We start from the raw sequence: 15,700 nt of genomic DNA on the forward strand, positions 1-15,700 counted from the left end.
TGTACACCCGGAGACCGTATCAGCGTGCACTGTGCCCGGCCTGCCACAGAAGTTGCTAGTGCGCGATGGGACAAGAACATCCCTGCCGGTCAAACCCTCCCCTCCCTAACGTTGCTGGGCCAATTGTGCGCCGCCCCATGGGTCTCCTGGTCGCGGCCAGCTACGACAGAGCCTGGACTCTAACCCAGAATCTCTAGTGGCACAGCTAGCACTGCGATGCAGTGCCTTAGACCACTGTGCCACTCGGGAGGCCCAATATGGTTCCTTGAGAGCCGTCGCGGTGTTGGCATGGGGGTAATGTACATTGCCATGATGATGACCGAATAAAATTATCTTGGGAGGTAATGCAGCCGGCATTTGATGGTGAGGTATTCCAGATTGGGAGAACAAAAGGACCATGAGTAGTTAATCATGAAACATACACCTCCGCCTTTCTTTTTCCTGGAGAGTTTGTTCTTCCTGTCCTCACGATGGACGAAGAACCCCGCTGGTTGAATGGACAGGGAAAGTATATCCAGAGGGAGCCATGATTCCGTAAAAACAGAGTATGTAACAATCCCTAATGTCTCTCTGGAAGGAGATCCTCGCTCTGAGCTCATCGACTTTATAGTCCAGGGACTGAACGTTACCGAGTAATTTTCTTGGAAGCTGTAGTTGGTATGCACATCTCCTGAGTCTGATTACGAGCCCACTTATTTTTCCTCTTCTACTGCTACTGCGTCTTGGAGCAGCTCCCGGGATGAATGGAACTGCCTCAGGAAGTTCAAACAAAGTATCCAATTCAGGGAAGTCTAATTTATGATCTAAATGCTGGTCAGTGACCACTGATCTAATATCCCAAAGTTATTTTTGTCTGTAGGTAATAATGCAAAAAACCTTTTTGGAGCAAATTATGTTTAAAAAAATTACTACAAAGTTGGCTAGGAGCTAGAACAGGACAACCATGTCTGTCGGCAGAGGGTTGACAAGATATTAACTGCTTATCTTCAACTTTTTTATGAGAAATAATATATATCTCAGACACCCATACATACCCCACAAGTCATGCCACCAGGGGTCCCTTCACAGTCTCCAAGTCCAAAACGAATTCACGGCAATGCACAGTGTTATACAGAGCCATAATCACATGTAACTCTCATCCATCTCCAATTCCTCAAGCAAACAGCAAAATTACCTTTAAAACATTTATAAAACAACATCATGGCACAATAGGGATTGAGAAATGATACACACAGACACACTCTAATACACACATTATTCTTTAGTTATATTGTTAGTACTTTGTTATATTAAAAAAATGTGTGACTGTTCTTGTCTATCAGCGTATCAGTGTTTTGTAACTTATCGTGTTTTATATTTTTGTGTGGGCTCCAGGAAGAATAGCTGCTGCTTCGGAAAAAGCTAATGGGGATCCAAATATGACAATAGGGGCGTCAGGGCCTCTTGAAATCCTTGCCGCCCAGACTGTGGAAAGCCACCAACAAAGCCACCAACAAAGCCACCAACAAATGAACAAAGACAACATTTTAAAGCACTCGCAATCAGTTTGGTTGCTGAGCAAATTGAAAAAGCAACTACTCTCGAAAGAGGTAGGCAAGTTGTGGTGTTAAAATGTTTTGATTGGACTGTTGTGCAATACAGTGAGCTATGATGTCATAAAGGACATCTAACATGTCACCCCAATCTAAATATGATGATCGCCCCTCCTTTATGACATCACTGCTATACGATAAATTGAATGTTGATGATTTCAACAGGGTGATAGATTGAAATGTGTCTATGGAATAGAGTTTTCTCCAATCACAGTATTCCAGTTTTACCTGTAGTGAGTAGGTAGACAATAACATGGCCAACAGAGAAAGTCTGTTTTAACACTTTGCTTCTTCCCTTATAGAGAGCTTACTGTTAAGTTAGGCTTGAAAGGGTGATTGGTTCTTACCCTCCATCATGCCTGTGACTCCAAGCCTGCCCTTGCCCTCTCCCTAGCCATAGACTTAACAGGCACTCAGCTACCGTCTCTCTCTCTCTCTCTCTCCCAGACCAGGACCACATAAGCACACACACACACACACAACTCGATGAGAACACATTAACAATAAAGCAGTTGATTGCGGACTAATTTAGTGAATAACTTTCTAAACTTTTTGGAAAGCAGTAACTTCTTTCACTGATAAAGTTTGATTGTCTCATTAGTCAACAAGTCCGCCAGGGGGCGGTCAAAGTCAATCGAATATACTGTTACAAACAAAGCGTTTATCAAGGGTGCATTCAAGATCATATGTTTCTGGGACGTTGCTGCAACAGCAATTTCCAAAACTACGAATCCCAGGAAACCTCACCCCGCTTTCTATGTCAATATGGCCACTGTCAGACAGACAAAGGCACATCAATCTCGCCACGAAATGAATTTAGCAGACTAGAGGAGGGCGGCTGTCATTGTGAAAACCGTCTGGTGCCTGTTCCCGTGTCGGGGATATAGAAGAGGACTTGTCGCGAGGACCAATTTAACACCGGGTTATTAAATGCTGTCGTGGACGGGGGCCCTAGATTCTAAGATCAAGGTACGACTTGCAGCTAGTGAGTTAGCTAGCATAACTAGTATTTCTGCAGGCTCGCCCGCAGTCATTGGCACTGGTCCCAATGCTAGTCAGCAAGCTAACTTTAATAGCTAGCTAGCTAAGCGTTGCTGGTCAGTGGTAGAGGAGGGGCGAGAGGTTTTACTCCGCCCAACATCTGTCCACGAAAATAAGCCCACGAAGTAAAGAATTTGTCTTTGGAGGTCAATGAGTGTCGAATTTGGTCAACAAAACATTTAATTGTTAATTTGCTACGTGAGACTTTTTTGTAATATATTAGACATTTCGTAGTGGTTAGGTTGTTACGAATGCATTGATATAAGTGGCCTCACGTGGCATTTCGGTAATTTGGAAAAAATGACTTTATATTGGAGTTGTGTCTGTTGTCATAGAGACAGACTCATCATGGATATAACCAGTTTTAGCATGGACATTGCTATTGAGAGCTTTCACCATTTTAAAAGTAGTCAACTGGGTGGGGATTCCTATGAATTAGGAGCTATCAGCCAATGAAGAAGAAAATGGACTACTTTAAAAAGGGAGATGCTATAATGTCACAGATAGATACAAAGATGAGGCCTCTCTATCGATCTGTGTCCTGTTCACATGCATTGTGTCCTCTCATTGGCTAGAATGGTGGTGCATATTCATTAAGTAAACCATTTACTGTTTTTAAGAAGCAAACGGAGCAAAACAAGAGTTTATATTGGACAAATTCAGGTAAGTCCCTCCCCGTTTTGTTCCGTTTAATAAACGTGTTGTAACAGAATTTGCGTAAAGAATACATCCCTGGTCTTGCCTTCTATCCATTGTTAGATTGGTCTTTGTCAGTGGTCACTTTATAGCTAATGCCAGGTCAGCTTTTATGAAGTCGTTGGAAAAGTCTGCTTGCTCTATAGAGGTTTTAAATATTACTAGTTAGCTAACTAGCGAGATGTCATAGCTGCAACAAAGATTTGTATAACTAAACCAAGATAGATCACAGCCTGTCATTTCCAATAAGACCAAATGAGTCATAGTGTGCAGAACCAAGCACGAGCTAGCGAGATATTATTTATGTGTTCTCGCATGTATCCGCATATTTTCGTTAGGGAACGCGGACTCTGTGAAGTTCGCGTGTGCAATAACTACATTTCCCTTTGCAGTCCTTCTAAACAATGTGATTTAAAAAATAAAAAAAACTTTGTAAAGCGTAATGTTTACAAAACTTGGTCCAGCAGATTTTAGTTTGGGGAACAGCACTGTATTGAGAAAATGTTTCATCGATGAGAACATTTGCAGAATTTCTGCCTAAATCCATCTCGTTCCATCTTCTCCCACTGCCGGACAGTGGGCTTCCTGTCACTACCATATTTGGTGGTGAGTGGAAACGCCAAGAGGATGCTTCACATTTACACATCCGGTGAAATATCTGTGTCATTGTTCCATCGGTGGCTACAACATTAGTTTATATATTTGTCAAGCTAACTAACTAGCTAGTAATTAACTGTATCCTGTAGCTATTTGTCATTGAACAACCATACTCAACTAATTAGATCACTAGCTAGCAACATGAATTTTGAACACAAACCATGCCATACTCAACTGGTTAGATAGTTCTGTTTGACATGAACTATTTGCAAAGGTTGGCTAAGTAAGCTAGAGCTGGACCGTGATTGAACACCCCTCCTGTCCCCAAACACTTAGCAAACAGTTGTCAACTCTTACCCCTGGGGTGTTTGCTTGCTGTTTATCTACAGGTTATACATATGGTTTTTGCATTGCATAACTGTCTGGACTGTGTTTGAGTTATTAGATTGTTCACGTGCGATTGAGTGTATCGGCCGTGCCATATGATGCATGGGCGTTCCTTTCCCTGTCGATTCACTGTGATTGTCATTTGAGTCACCATGTTGAAAGCCCCCACTTAATTTTAATCTAGACACGCACCTGATACCAAACTGACACCCCTTGGAAATAAAACATTCTATTTTATACATTATGCACTCTCATCACATACTTTGAGGCATTTGACTATAGCTTCTGAAAGTAAGCAACCCTAACAGGGGAAATAGGTTGGATTAACTACAACCACAAGCTAAAGATTGACTTGTCAAATGTTTGCTTCTCATTGATTAAACTAATTACTTGTTTTTGGATGACAGTAAACTGTTCCAACTCTGGTCAATGTTTGAGTCTCCCTAGTTAAGCATGCACATGCTTCTTCTAGTCCAAAGTTGTATATCATTACTCGGGTTACCCATTGCATTTCCCTGTGTAGGCTCTGTGTTGCAAGACAAGATTAGCAGTCAGTGTTCGCAATACAAAACCACAGTACAGACAGACACCAAATTCACCAGCGGTGTAGGCCCTTTCATTACACCGATTCTGTTTTGCAACAGAAACCGTTTACTCCAAAAGGAAAACGTTTTGCACTGAAAACAAGAGTTTCTATTGGACAGATTCAGGTAGGTCTCTCCCCGTTTCGTTCCGTTTGCTTCCATTGGTTCCTAAACTGTAAACTGTTTTAGTTGGAAGAGGGTGTATAATAAATACACCCCAGTATCCACCTTTCTCCAGGTACCTGGTAACCCATAAGGTTTCTAGGCACAGGGAGTGAGGGAAAGTTTGCCATTTGCTGTGAAGCTACTAGCTAGTGGCTACCTTCCACATCTGGCTAAATACATCTTCCTGGCACCTACTCTTTTCCAGGGGTCCTAATGATTCAACTAAACAGTTTACAAGCTTGGAATGGTTTATTAGGCATGGAAAAATGTGTAGCTTCAGGCTAAGCTCTTTTAGCTTGTGTACCAGTCTTTTCGTGCCATCATGCCACTCCTTTCAACTCCTTGTCATGCCAAACAGTTGGAATGATGGCACAAACAGATCTGGGACCAGGCTACGATCTTTTGCTTTCTTTTGCTTTCCAGCACAAACATGGTACAATAGATGCAAAGAGGTCAGTGGAATGCAGACCGTGGGGGAGAGAAGGACGCCGGATTGGCGCACGTTCAACCAATCTGATCTCACAATCAGTCATGATTGATGTATTGTACAGACCAACAATGTGGTTACTAAAGTCCCATTTTGATATGTTTGGCTGTTTTCACTGCATATCATTTAGAAGTTGTTACTTTTCAGGTTTAGAAGAAGTGACTGCTAAATGCTAACTCTCATTCATATGAGCTGGTAGCATAGCTAGCATACAGAAATCTGTGGTGGTAGTCCAAGTCGTTTTTTAACTGCAATGCAGTTGATTGGTGACGATGACATGAACATGTATTGGGGTTGACATCCATACAAGCATTACAACTCAAATGGTTTGCCTCAACATGGTGTGAAATACACACAGAAACAATAGCCTAAATGTAGGATCATTGTGCTGGGGGGCAATGAGGAGATGCTGGATCTTTCCCCCACGCGTTTCCATGGCATTTCTATTGCTTGGGTTGAGTTCCATTGACCCCTTTATCGCATCTATGGTTTCACATTCAGAATATGCTAATAGTTGCATCCACTTGTGTAGTATAAGTCTCCCAGTCATACTCAAACATGCTCAGTACATGTGTAAGACTTTGTTTTTTCTGCTGAGTGTGTTCTGACACACAAACTTTTTAAAAGCCATGAGGCTCTCAGGGCATAGATTTCTCTCTCTCTCTTCACGCCGCCCTTCATCCCTCTCTCCCTCCGGTCTTTCTGCTGAGTAGAGATTTATAAAGATAATTGACCAGTGCTAGTCAACTCAGCAGTATTAAACCTCTGTCCTCCCCAGAGCCTCTGCACCAGAGGAAGACGGGAAGGTCAGGGAGTTAAAGATCTGTGGAGAAACTTGTTTTACTGAACCAAGGAGCAGCAGCTTGACTCCAGCCCAGGGATTGTCAATTGCAGACTGACTGACTATAATTGTTTCTTATGGTTTCTTCTATTTGTTCCTGCCCACACCTAGCTGGCACACCTGATTCAACTAGTCAAGCCCTTGATGATTAGCCCAGTTAATTTATTAGTTGTGTCAGGTGAGTTTGCACGGGGCTAGAGCAGAACATATATGGTAGGTTTTGGTGTGTTGTATAAGGCTGTACATAACATATAGGCTATATGCAGGTCTCATTAGCACAGATAGAACAATGAGACAGATGCTTCACCGGATGTATAAATCTAAAGAATCTGGTTTGCATTTCCACTCACTACTGAATATGGTGATGAGGGGAATCCCAGTGGCTGGCAGTGGGAGAGTATGGAGCGAGATGGATTTTTGCCAACATTCTTCACATTTTGTCATCTATGATGCATTTGATCTCAATGCAGTTTTATTTCCCCCAAACTAGAATCTATTACAAACAAAGTGGACTAAGTTTTGTAGACTTTGCGAAAGTTTCTAAAAATGCTATTGTTTAGAAGGCGTGCAAGGGTGAATTGAATTATTTGTACACCCGCACTTCAGAGTAGGAAATCCCGGAAATATGGGAATACATGCTAGAACGCGGCATATAGGATCTCGCTAGCCCGTGCTCGGCTCTGCCCACCTTGCTTGTTCTGCCTACTATAATTAATTTGCTCCCATTGGAAACGACAGGCTGTTGTCTATCTTGGGTTCGTTATCTTTGTCACTATTGTGTAATATGGATTAAGACTAAGTCTTTTTCCACCAGCCTTCATTCAGTAGGTCTAGACACTAGCCTTCATTCAGTAGGTCTAGACACTAGCCTTCATTCAGTAGGTCTAGACACTAGCCTTCATTCAGTAGGTCTAGACACTAGCCTTCATTCAGTAGGTCTAGACACTAGCCTTCATTCAGTAGGCCTAGACACTAGCCTTCATTCAGTAGGCCTAGACACTAGCCTTCATTCAGTAGGCCTAGACACTAGCCTTCATTCAGTAGGCCTAGACACTAGCCTTCATTCAGTAGGTCTAGACACTAGCCTTCATCCAGTAGGCCTAGACACTAGCCTTCATTCAGTAGGCCTAGACACTAGCCTTCATTCAGTAGGTCTAGACACTAGCCTGTGTGTGTGTGCGCACATATGTCCATGCATGTTTCTGTGCACCTGCACCTGCGCCTGTGGTTGTGTGTCCTCTACTGTTTTTGACCCTGTCTGTTTCTGTCTGCCTGTTTGAACTGTACTGCGCTTTTTAATGTGTGTGTGTGTGTGTGTCCTGGCTGTGTATGTATGTTTGGCACAATACTGTATGTACTTGTCTATCTGATATCCTATACACTGTCCTATGACTCATCCCCGCTCTCTTTTAAAGGGAAAATGTGGAGGTTGGCCGCTTGGGACAGAGATTTTTCTTGGCATTTTTCCCAAGTCACACTCTCTCTTAACCCCCTCCCTTTCGCCTCTCAATCTTTCTCTCTCTTATGCATGTGTTCTCTGTCAGCTCTTTCTCTCTCTCACACATACATTTTGCTCTCTTTCTATTTCCATCTCTCACCCTCCTCCCCCTGTTCACACTATCTAAGTCTGTCTCTGTCTGTCTGTGTGTGTTGGTAGAATAATCCATTTAATGTCTGTGCTGCAGCTCCTGAACCAGTCTTCACTAAGCATGCTGCTGATGAGCATATGTGTCTCAGTGTAGTCTTTTGTAAGAGCTGCCATGGTCTCCCCCATAATAATAGGTTATGTCAACATGTCTTATGTCTATGCAGCAGTTTTCTGGATGTGTACCAGGCAGGGCCTAAGGGATGGTAGTAGTTTTCTGGATGTGTACCAGGCAGGGCCTAGGGGATGGTAGTAGTTTTCTGGATGTGTACCAGGCAGGGCCTAAGGGATGGTAGTAGTTTTCTGGATGTATACCAGGCAGGGCCTAGGGGATGGTAGTAGTTTTCTGGATGTGTACCAGGCAGGGCCTAAGGGATGGTAGTAGTTTTCTGGATGTATACCAGGCAGGGCCTAAGGGATGGTAGTAGTTTTCTGGACAGGGGTATATACAATACAGCAACAGCCCCCATCTCTCAAAACATCCATCAATCCCTGAATGTATCATCCACAGTCTTGTCCCTCTCTCCTCCTTTCTCCATTCATCCTATCTAAACTCTTTTCTCTCACTCCATCTAAACCCTTCTCCTCTCTCCCTCTCCAGGATGTCTCGGTATACCGACGAGCCTCGTTTCACCATTGAGCAGATTGACCTGCTCCAGCGGCTGAGGAGGACAGGGATGACCAAGCCAGAGCTCCTCCACGCCCTGGACATCCTGGAAAGACTGGATCACCAGCACGGACACAAGTTCGGACGCCGTCCCCAGCCCGCCTATCAGGGACCGACGCCCAATTACAACACTAATTCAACATCTTCTTTGGCGTCCTCATCAACGTCCACGACCGCCACACAGACTGGTTACCTGGAGAATGGGAGTGGAAGTGGCGGGAATGGCCTGTCGCCGTCACCTAGCAACAACTATGATATGTCACCGCCCCCTCCGGCGGTTGTCTCCGACCCGGTTGCTATGGCAGTGGTGGCGCAGAACGGGCATGGGGTTGGTGGCGGCGATGAGCTGGTTGCCGTGACGAACGGGAAGTTGTCTCCACCACGGTTTCCTGACAGTGTAGGCGCGGTGAGTGGCGGCGTGACGGGGAGCGGCTACGGGTTTGAGGCCAGCGAGGAGGAACTAGACGTGGACGACAAAGTTGAGGAACTCCTGAGGTGAGGAGGAGGAGCCTGTTTTTTTCTGAACACATCAATAGGCACAACATGAGAACCAAACAAACTACATTTTACACGACCTCGACGTGTTACACTACCTCAACGTGTTACACGACCTCGACGTGTTACACTACCTCGACGTGTTACACTACCTCAACGTGTTACACGACCTCGACGTGTTACACTACCTCGACGTGTCTTAATAAGAATCCTCATTTTTGTTTGGGTTTTTTAAAGTTTTCTAGTGAACTGGATCCTGAGCCCAGAGTTTAGTAATGCATTAGGTGACACCTGTCTCTAAACATAGGCACCACATCAGTCACACACACACACACACGCCCTGTCCATCAACCTTTTCGCTGCTCTTTGGTATTGTGTGTTGTTCGCAGTGATACAGTCAGTATTGATCTAGATGGAGTGATGAAAATGAAAGGGAAGGAGAGAAAAATGGCAATGAATTTCTGGCAGCTCAGCGCTGCCTCTGATTCTCTCACGTTTTCAATGAAGAGGAATCAATATAAATGTAAATGAGAAGACAGTGTATCGACAGACAGAAGAAAGTGTGTGTGTGGTTCTAGTGTTTTCACAGACTCCCCCGCCTCTCGCTCTCTCCCCCCCTCTCTCCCCCTCTCGCTCTCTCTCTCCCCCTCTCGCTCTCTCTCCCCCTCTCGCTCCCCCGCCTCTCTCTCGCTCCCCCGCCTCTCTCTCGCTCCCCCACCTCTCGCTCTCTCTCGGCTCCCCCGCCTCTCGCTCTCTCTCGCTCCCCCGCCTCTCGCTCTCCCGCCTCTCGCTCTCTCTCGCCCCCCCCTCTCTCGCTCCCCCTCTCGCTCTCTCTCCCCCTCTCGCTCTCTCTCGCCCACCCTCTCTCGCTCTCGCTCTCTCTCCCTCTCGCTCTCTCTCCCCCTCTCGCTCTCCGCCCCTCGCTCTCCACTCACTCTCGCTCTCTCTCCCCCTCTCGCTCTCCGCCCCTCGCTCTCCACTCACTCTCGCTCTCATTATCCCCTCTCGCTCTCCACCCCTCACTCTCCTCTCTCTCGCTCTCCCCCTCCCCCTCTCGCTCTCTGCCCCTCGCTCTCCACTCACTCTCGCTCTCATTCTCCTCTTCCCCTCTCGCTCTCTCTCCGCCCCTCGCTCTCCGCCCCTCGCTCTCCTCTCTCGCTCTCTCTCTCCCCCTCTCGCGCTCTGCCCCTCGCTCTCCACTCACTCTCGCTCTCATTCTCCTCTCTCGCTCTCTCCCCCCCTCTCGCTCTCTCCCCCCCTCTCGCTCTCTCCCCCCTCCCTCTCGGCTCACGTTCTGTCTTTTGTCACTTTCACTCTGACAATCACACACAACCATAAATGATGTTTAGTTATAGTTCTGTTCTTCTAAAGTGTTGTTTCTGTGTTTCTAGTGTTTTCTAGATGCCAATGTTTCAAATAGGCCTAGCTTGTGTATCACTAGCAATCACCAGCTAACAGGGAAGAAATCTGAGGGCGAGCACGGAGCGTGACTGGGCCAAGCTAGAACAGCTTGTGAAGTTGCTGGAGCCTTTCGCGAATCCAAACTGACATCCAGTCGCTGTCTGATGTGGTGGTGTGCCTTCTCAACCTTGAGGCACACTTGCAGTCAACTACTGTTGCAAAACGGTTTGCACAGGTCCTCCTGAAGTCACTGTGCATACTGACTCCTCTGGTAGCCAACTTCTATCCAACCCCTGGAGCAGCTTGCCTGATGGACCCAAGTGTGTCTCTGGCACTTCGCTCAACAGAGATGATGTCACTGAGTATTTTGTACTTCAGAAAATTAGAGGGTACAGCCGTGGAGCGGCAGGACACCAGGAAGATGCCAACACGATGAATCTAGCAAGCATCTCAGCCACAGTGCTTCAGAATTATAGCTTCCTCTCATTGAAGATTGTGTCTGAGTCACTGTCCAGCCAAAGGTTCAGACTGACAGAGCATTAAGTGTCGAAATACCTGGAAAAGGTAAAGGGGGGGGGGGGGGGGGGGGGGGAGGCAAGGATGGCTGGTTATTGAAAGCTGTGCCCCTGCATCCCAAGTGTTCGTGGAGAGAATATTCTGTGTCTGTGGACAACTGCCGTCAGGCTTGAGAAACCCAACGACCAACTGTAGGAAGGGGTTAGTTAGTGATACTGTTTGTATTAACCCTGTAGGAAGGGGTTAGTTAGTGATACTGTTTATATTAACCCTGTAGGAAGGGGTTAGTTAGTGATACTGTTTATATTAACCCTGTAGGAAGGGGTTAGTTAGTGATACTGTTTGTATTAACCCTGTAGGAAGGGGTTAGTTAGTGATACTGTTTATATTAACCCTGTAGGAAGGGGTTAGTTAGTGATACTGTTTGTATTAACCCTGTAGGAAGGGGTTAGTTAGTGATACTGTTTGTATTAACCCTGTAGGAAGGGGTTAGTTAGTGATACTGTTTGTATTAACCCTGTAGGAAGGGGTTAGTTAGTGATACTGTTTGTATTAACCCTGTAGGAAGGGGTTAGTTAGTGATACTGTTTGTATTAACCCTGTAGGAAGGGGTTAGTTAGTGATACTGTTTGTATTAACCCTGTAGGAAGGGGTTAGTTAGTGATACTGTTTGTATTAACCCTGTTGGAAGGGGTTAGTTAGTGATACTGTTTTTTTATTAACCCTGTAGGAAGGGGTTAGTTAGTGATACTGTTTATATTAACCCTGTAGGAAGGGGTTAGTTAGTGATACTGTTTGTATTAACCCTGTAGGAAGGGGTTAGTTAGTGATACTGTTTATATTAACCCTGTAGGAAGGGGTTAGTTAGTGATACTGTTTATATTAACCCTGTAGGAAGGGGTTAGTTAGTGATACTGTTTGTATTAACCCTGTAGGAAGGGGTTAGTTAGTGATACTGTTTATATTAACCCTGTAGGAAGGGGTTAGTTAGTGATACTGTTTGTATTAACCCTGTAGGAAGGGGTTAGTTAGTGATACTGTTTGTATTAACCCTGTAGGAAGGGGTTAGTTAGTGATACTGTTTGTATTAACCCTGTAGGAAGGGGTTAGTTAGTGATACTGTTTGTATTAACCCTGTAGGAAGGGGTTAGTTAGTGATACTGTTTGTATTAACCCTGTAGGAAGGGGTTAGTTAGTGATACTGTTTGTATTAACCCTGTTGGAAGGGGTTAGTTAGTGATACTGTTTGTATTAACCCTGTAGGAAGGGGTTAGTTAGTGATACTGTTTGTATTAACCCTGTAGGAAGGGGTTAGTTAGTGATACTGTTTGTATTAACCCTGTAGGAAGGGGTTAGTTAGTGATACTGTTTGTATTAACCCTGTAGGAAGGGGTTAGTTAGTGATACTGTTTGTATTAACCCTGTAGGAAGGGGTTAGTTAGTGATACTGTTTGTATTAACCCTGTAGGAATGGGTTAGTTAGTGATACTGTTTGTATTAACCCTGTAGGAATGGGTTAGTTAGTGATACTGTTTGTATTAACCCTGTAGGAAGGGGTTAGTTAGTGATACTGTTTGTATTAACCCTGTAGGAAGGGGTTAGTTAGTGATACTGTTTGTATTAACCCTGTAGGAAGGGGTTAGTTAGTGATACTGTTTGTATTAACCCTGTAGGAAGGGGTTAGTTAGTGATACTGTTTGTATTAACCCTGTAGGAAGGGGTTAGTTAGTGATACTGTTTGTATTAACCCTGTAGGAAGGGGTTAGTTAGTGATACTGTTTTTATTAACCCTGTTGGAAGGGGTTACTTAGTGATACTGTTTGTATTAACCCTGTAGGAAGGGGTTAGTTAGTGATACTGTTTGTATTAACCCTGTAGGAAGGGGTTAGTTAGTGATACTGTTTGTATTAACCCTGTAGGAAGGGGTTAGTTAGTGATGTTTGTATTAACCCTGTAGGAAGGGGTTAGTTAGTGATACTGTTTTTATTAACCCTGTTGGAAGGGGTTACTTAGTGATACTGTTTGTATTAACCCTGTAGGAAGGGGTTAGTTAGTGATACTGTTTGTATTAACCCTGTAGGAAGGGGTTAGTTAGTGATACTGTTTGTATTAACCCTGTAGGAAGGGGTTAGTTAGTGATGTTTGTATTAACCCTGTAGGAAGGGGTTAGTTAGTGATACTGTTTGTATTAACCCTGTAGGAAGGGGTTAGTTAGTGATACTGTTTGTATTAACCCTGTAGGAAGGGGTTAGTTAGTGATACTGTTTATATTAACCCTGTAGGAAGGGGTTAGTTAGTGATACTGTTTGTATTAACCCTGTAGGAAGGGGTTAGTTAGTGATACTGTTTTTATTAACCCTGTTGGAAGGGGTTAGTTAGTGATACTGTTTGTATTAACCCTGTAGGAAGGGGTTAGTTAGTGATACTGTTTGTATTAACCCTGTAGGAAGGGGTTAGTTAGTGATACTGTTTGTATTAACCCTGTAGGAAGGGGTTAGTAAATGATACTGTTTGTATTAACCCTGTAGGAATGGGTTAGTTAGTGATACTGTTTGTATTAACCCTGTAGGAATGGGTTAGTTAGTGATACTGTTTGTATTAACCCTGTAGGAAGGGGTTAGTTAGTGATACTGTTTGTATTAACCCTGTAGGAAGGGGTTAGTTAGTGATACTGTTTGTATTAACCCTGTAGGAAGGGGTTAGTTAGTGATACTGTTTGTATTAACCCAGTAGGAAGGGGTTAGTTAGTGATACTGTTTGTATTAACCCTGTAGGAAGGGGTTAGTTAGTGATACTGTTTGTATTAACCCTGTAGGAAGGGGTTAGTTAGTGATACTGTTTGTATTAACCCTGTAGGAAGGGGTTAGTTAGTGATAATGTTTGTATTAACCCTGTAGGAAGGGGTTAGTTAGTGATAATGTTTGTATTAACCCTGTAGGAAGGGGTTAGTTAGTGATACTGTTTGTATTAACCCTGTAGGAAGGGGTTAGTTAGTGATACTGTTTGTATTAACCCTGTAGGAAGGGGTTAGTTAGTGATACTGTTTGTATTAACCCTGTAGGAAGGGGTTAGTTAGTGATACTGTTTGTATTAACCCTGTAGGAAGGGGTTAGTTAGTGATACTGTTTGTATTAACCCTGTAGGAAGGGGTTAGTTAGTGATAAATGTTTAATATTACAGAAACATAACATGGTCATGTGACATGACTTCATTAGTTTATTCCCCCTCCCCCCACCCCCCACCCCTTTCTTTCCGTCAGGTAAAGATACATGATGATTCATCCACTAAAGTAAAAACACAACAACATTGGATTGGTGTAAACATGGGCAGGAGTTTCCTTCCACCATTTCTCTTGCACCAGTCTAACCTTTAAATCCAAGTCACGTTAGGATTGATTTATAATTTAAACATAACCAAACCTATGTCGTGGACATGGAGTTGTGAGTCCTCTATTGGCCAAAAGCCAACGTTAGCCATGGCAGTGCCATTGAGTACTTATACCATTTTATTTAGGGACTTCCATTGGTTGGAGTCGTGACAGATCAGGAGGGATCAGCCAATGAATTTTACTTGTGAAGAAGAAAATTTAACTTTCAGATGGAGAAGGACTCAATGGTGCTGCCCATGCTCTCACAAACACCATCATAACACCGATACAGAGATGTTATGTCTATGGTCCTGGCCGATCACTGGATGTATTAGTGCCCCCCAGTGGCAAGAAGTAACATCACAAAAAACACACCATATGCCTCCAACACCTCGCCTCCCAGGCTGCTGTCTGTCCGTAACACTAAAACTGACACTGAAACTAAATCATATAAACAGGAAATAGAAATGTGTTTATGGAACTGAAACTATACTGAACAAAAATATAAATGCAACAATTTCAAAGATTTTACTGTGTTACAGTTCATATACTGTAATGAAATCAGTCAATTTAAATTAATTCATTAGGTCCTAATCTATGGATGTCACATGACTGGGAATAGAGATATGCATCTGTTGGTCACAGATGCCTTAATAAAAAGGTAGGGGCGTGTATCAGAAAACCAGTCAGTATCTGGTGTGACCATCATTTGCCTCATGCAGCGCGACACATTTCCTTCGCATAGAGCTGATCAGGCTGTTGATTGTGGCCTGTGGAATGTTATCCCACTCCTCTTCAATGGCTGTGCGAAGTTGCCGGATATTGACGGGAACTGGAACACTCATACACGTAGATACAGAACATCCCAAACAGGGCCTAAAATGTACTTTTTGGTCCACCAGCCACTCAAATATTTTTGCTGCTAACCATTTTTTTCCTGTTCAAATTACACCAACAAAACACACACATGGATTAGCGTGCTTTGTAATGTTTCTAAAAAAATGAAATATATTACCCGTAAGAAGTAATGTGGTATATTGTTTAATATATTTTAAACATATCACAGATGAGACTAAAATATTCACCTGCCCCTTTAAGGGTGGGATGTTACCATGGTAACGTGACTCCTGTCATGTTTGCATACGTGCGTCCGCCATCCTGTGCAATTGTATTTTGTCCCCCCACACCAAATGTGATCAGGACACGCAGGTTGAAATAT

General features: G+C 43.9%; 1 protein-coding gene across 8 annotated transcripts in view; it reads left to right on the forward strand.

Moving 5' to 3' along the window:
• The first annotated feature begins 2,280 nt into the window (after positions 1 to 2,280).
• Positions 2,281 to 15,700, forward strand: part of LOC109894636 (homeobox-containing protein 1) — a 29,883-nt gene continuing 16,463 nt past the window's right edge. For 3 of the 8 annotated variants that reach the window (XM_031829128.1, XM_031829131.1, XM_031829132.1), the window contains exons 1-2: positions 2,281 to 2,561; positions 8,637 to 9,197. In XM_031829128.1, the coding sequence (XP_031684988.1) occupies positions 8,638 to 9,197 (560 nt within the window). In that variant the 5' untranslated portion in view covers positions 2,281 to 2,561; position 8,637. Of the gene's footprint in view, positions 2,562 to 2,771; positions 3,297 to 4,694; positions 5,024 to 8,636; positions 9,198 to 15,700 lie in introns of those variants that run through there. The other 5 variants (XM_031829134.1, XM_031829136.1, XM_031829133.1 and 2 more) reach the window with 4 other exon arrangements.

Source organism: Oncorhynchus kisutch, linkage group LG7 (assembly GCF_002021735.2).
Source record: "Oncorhynchus kisutch isolate 150728-3 linkage group LG7, Okis_V2, whole genome shotgun sequence".
Lineage (NCBI taxonomy): Eukaryota > Metazoa > Chordata > Actinopteri > Salmoniformes > Salmonidae > Oncorhynchus > Oncorhynchus kisutch.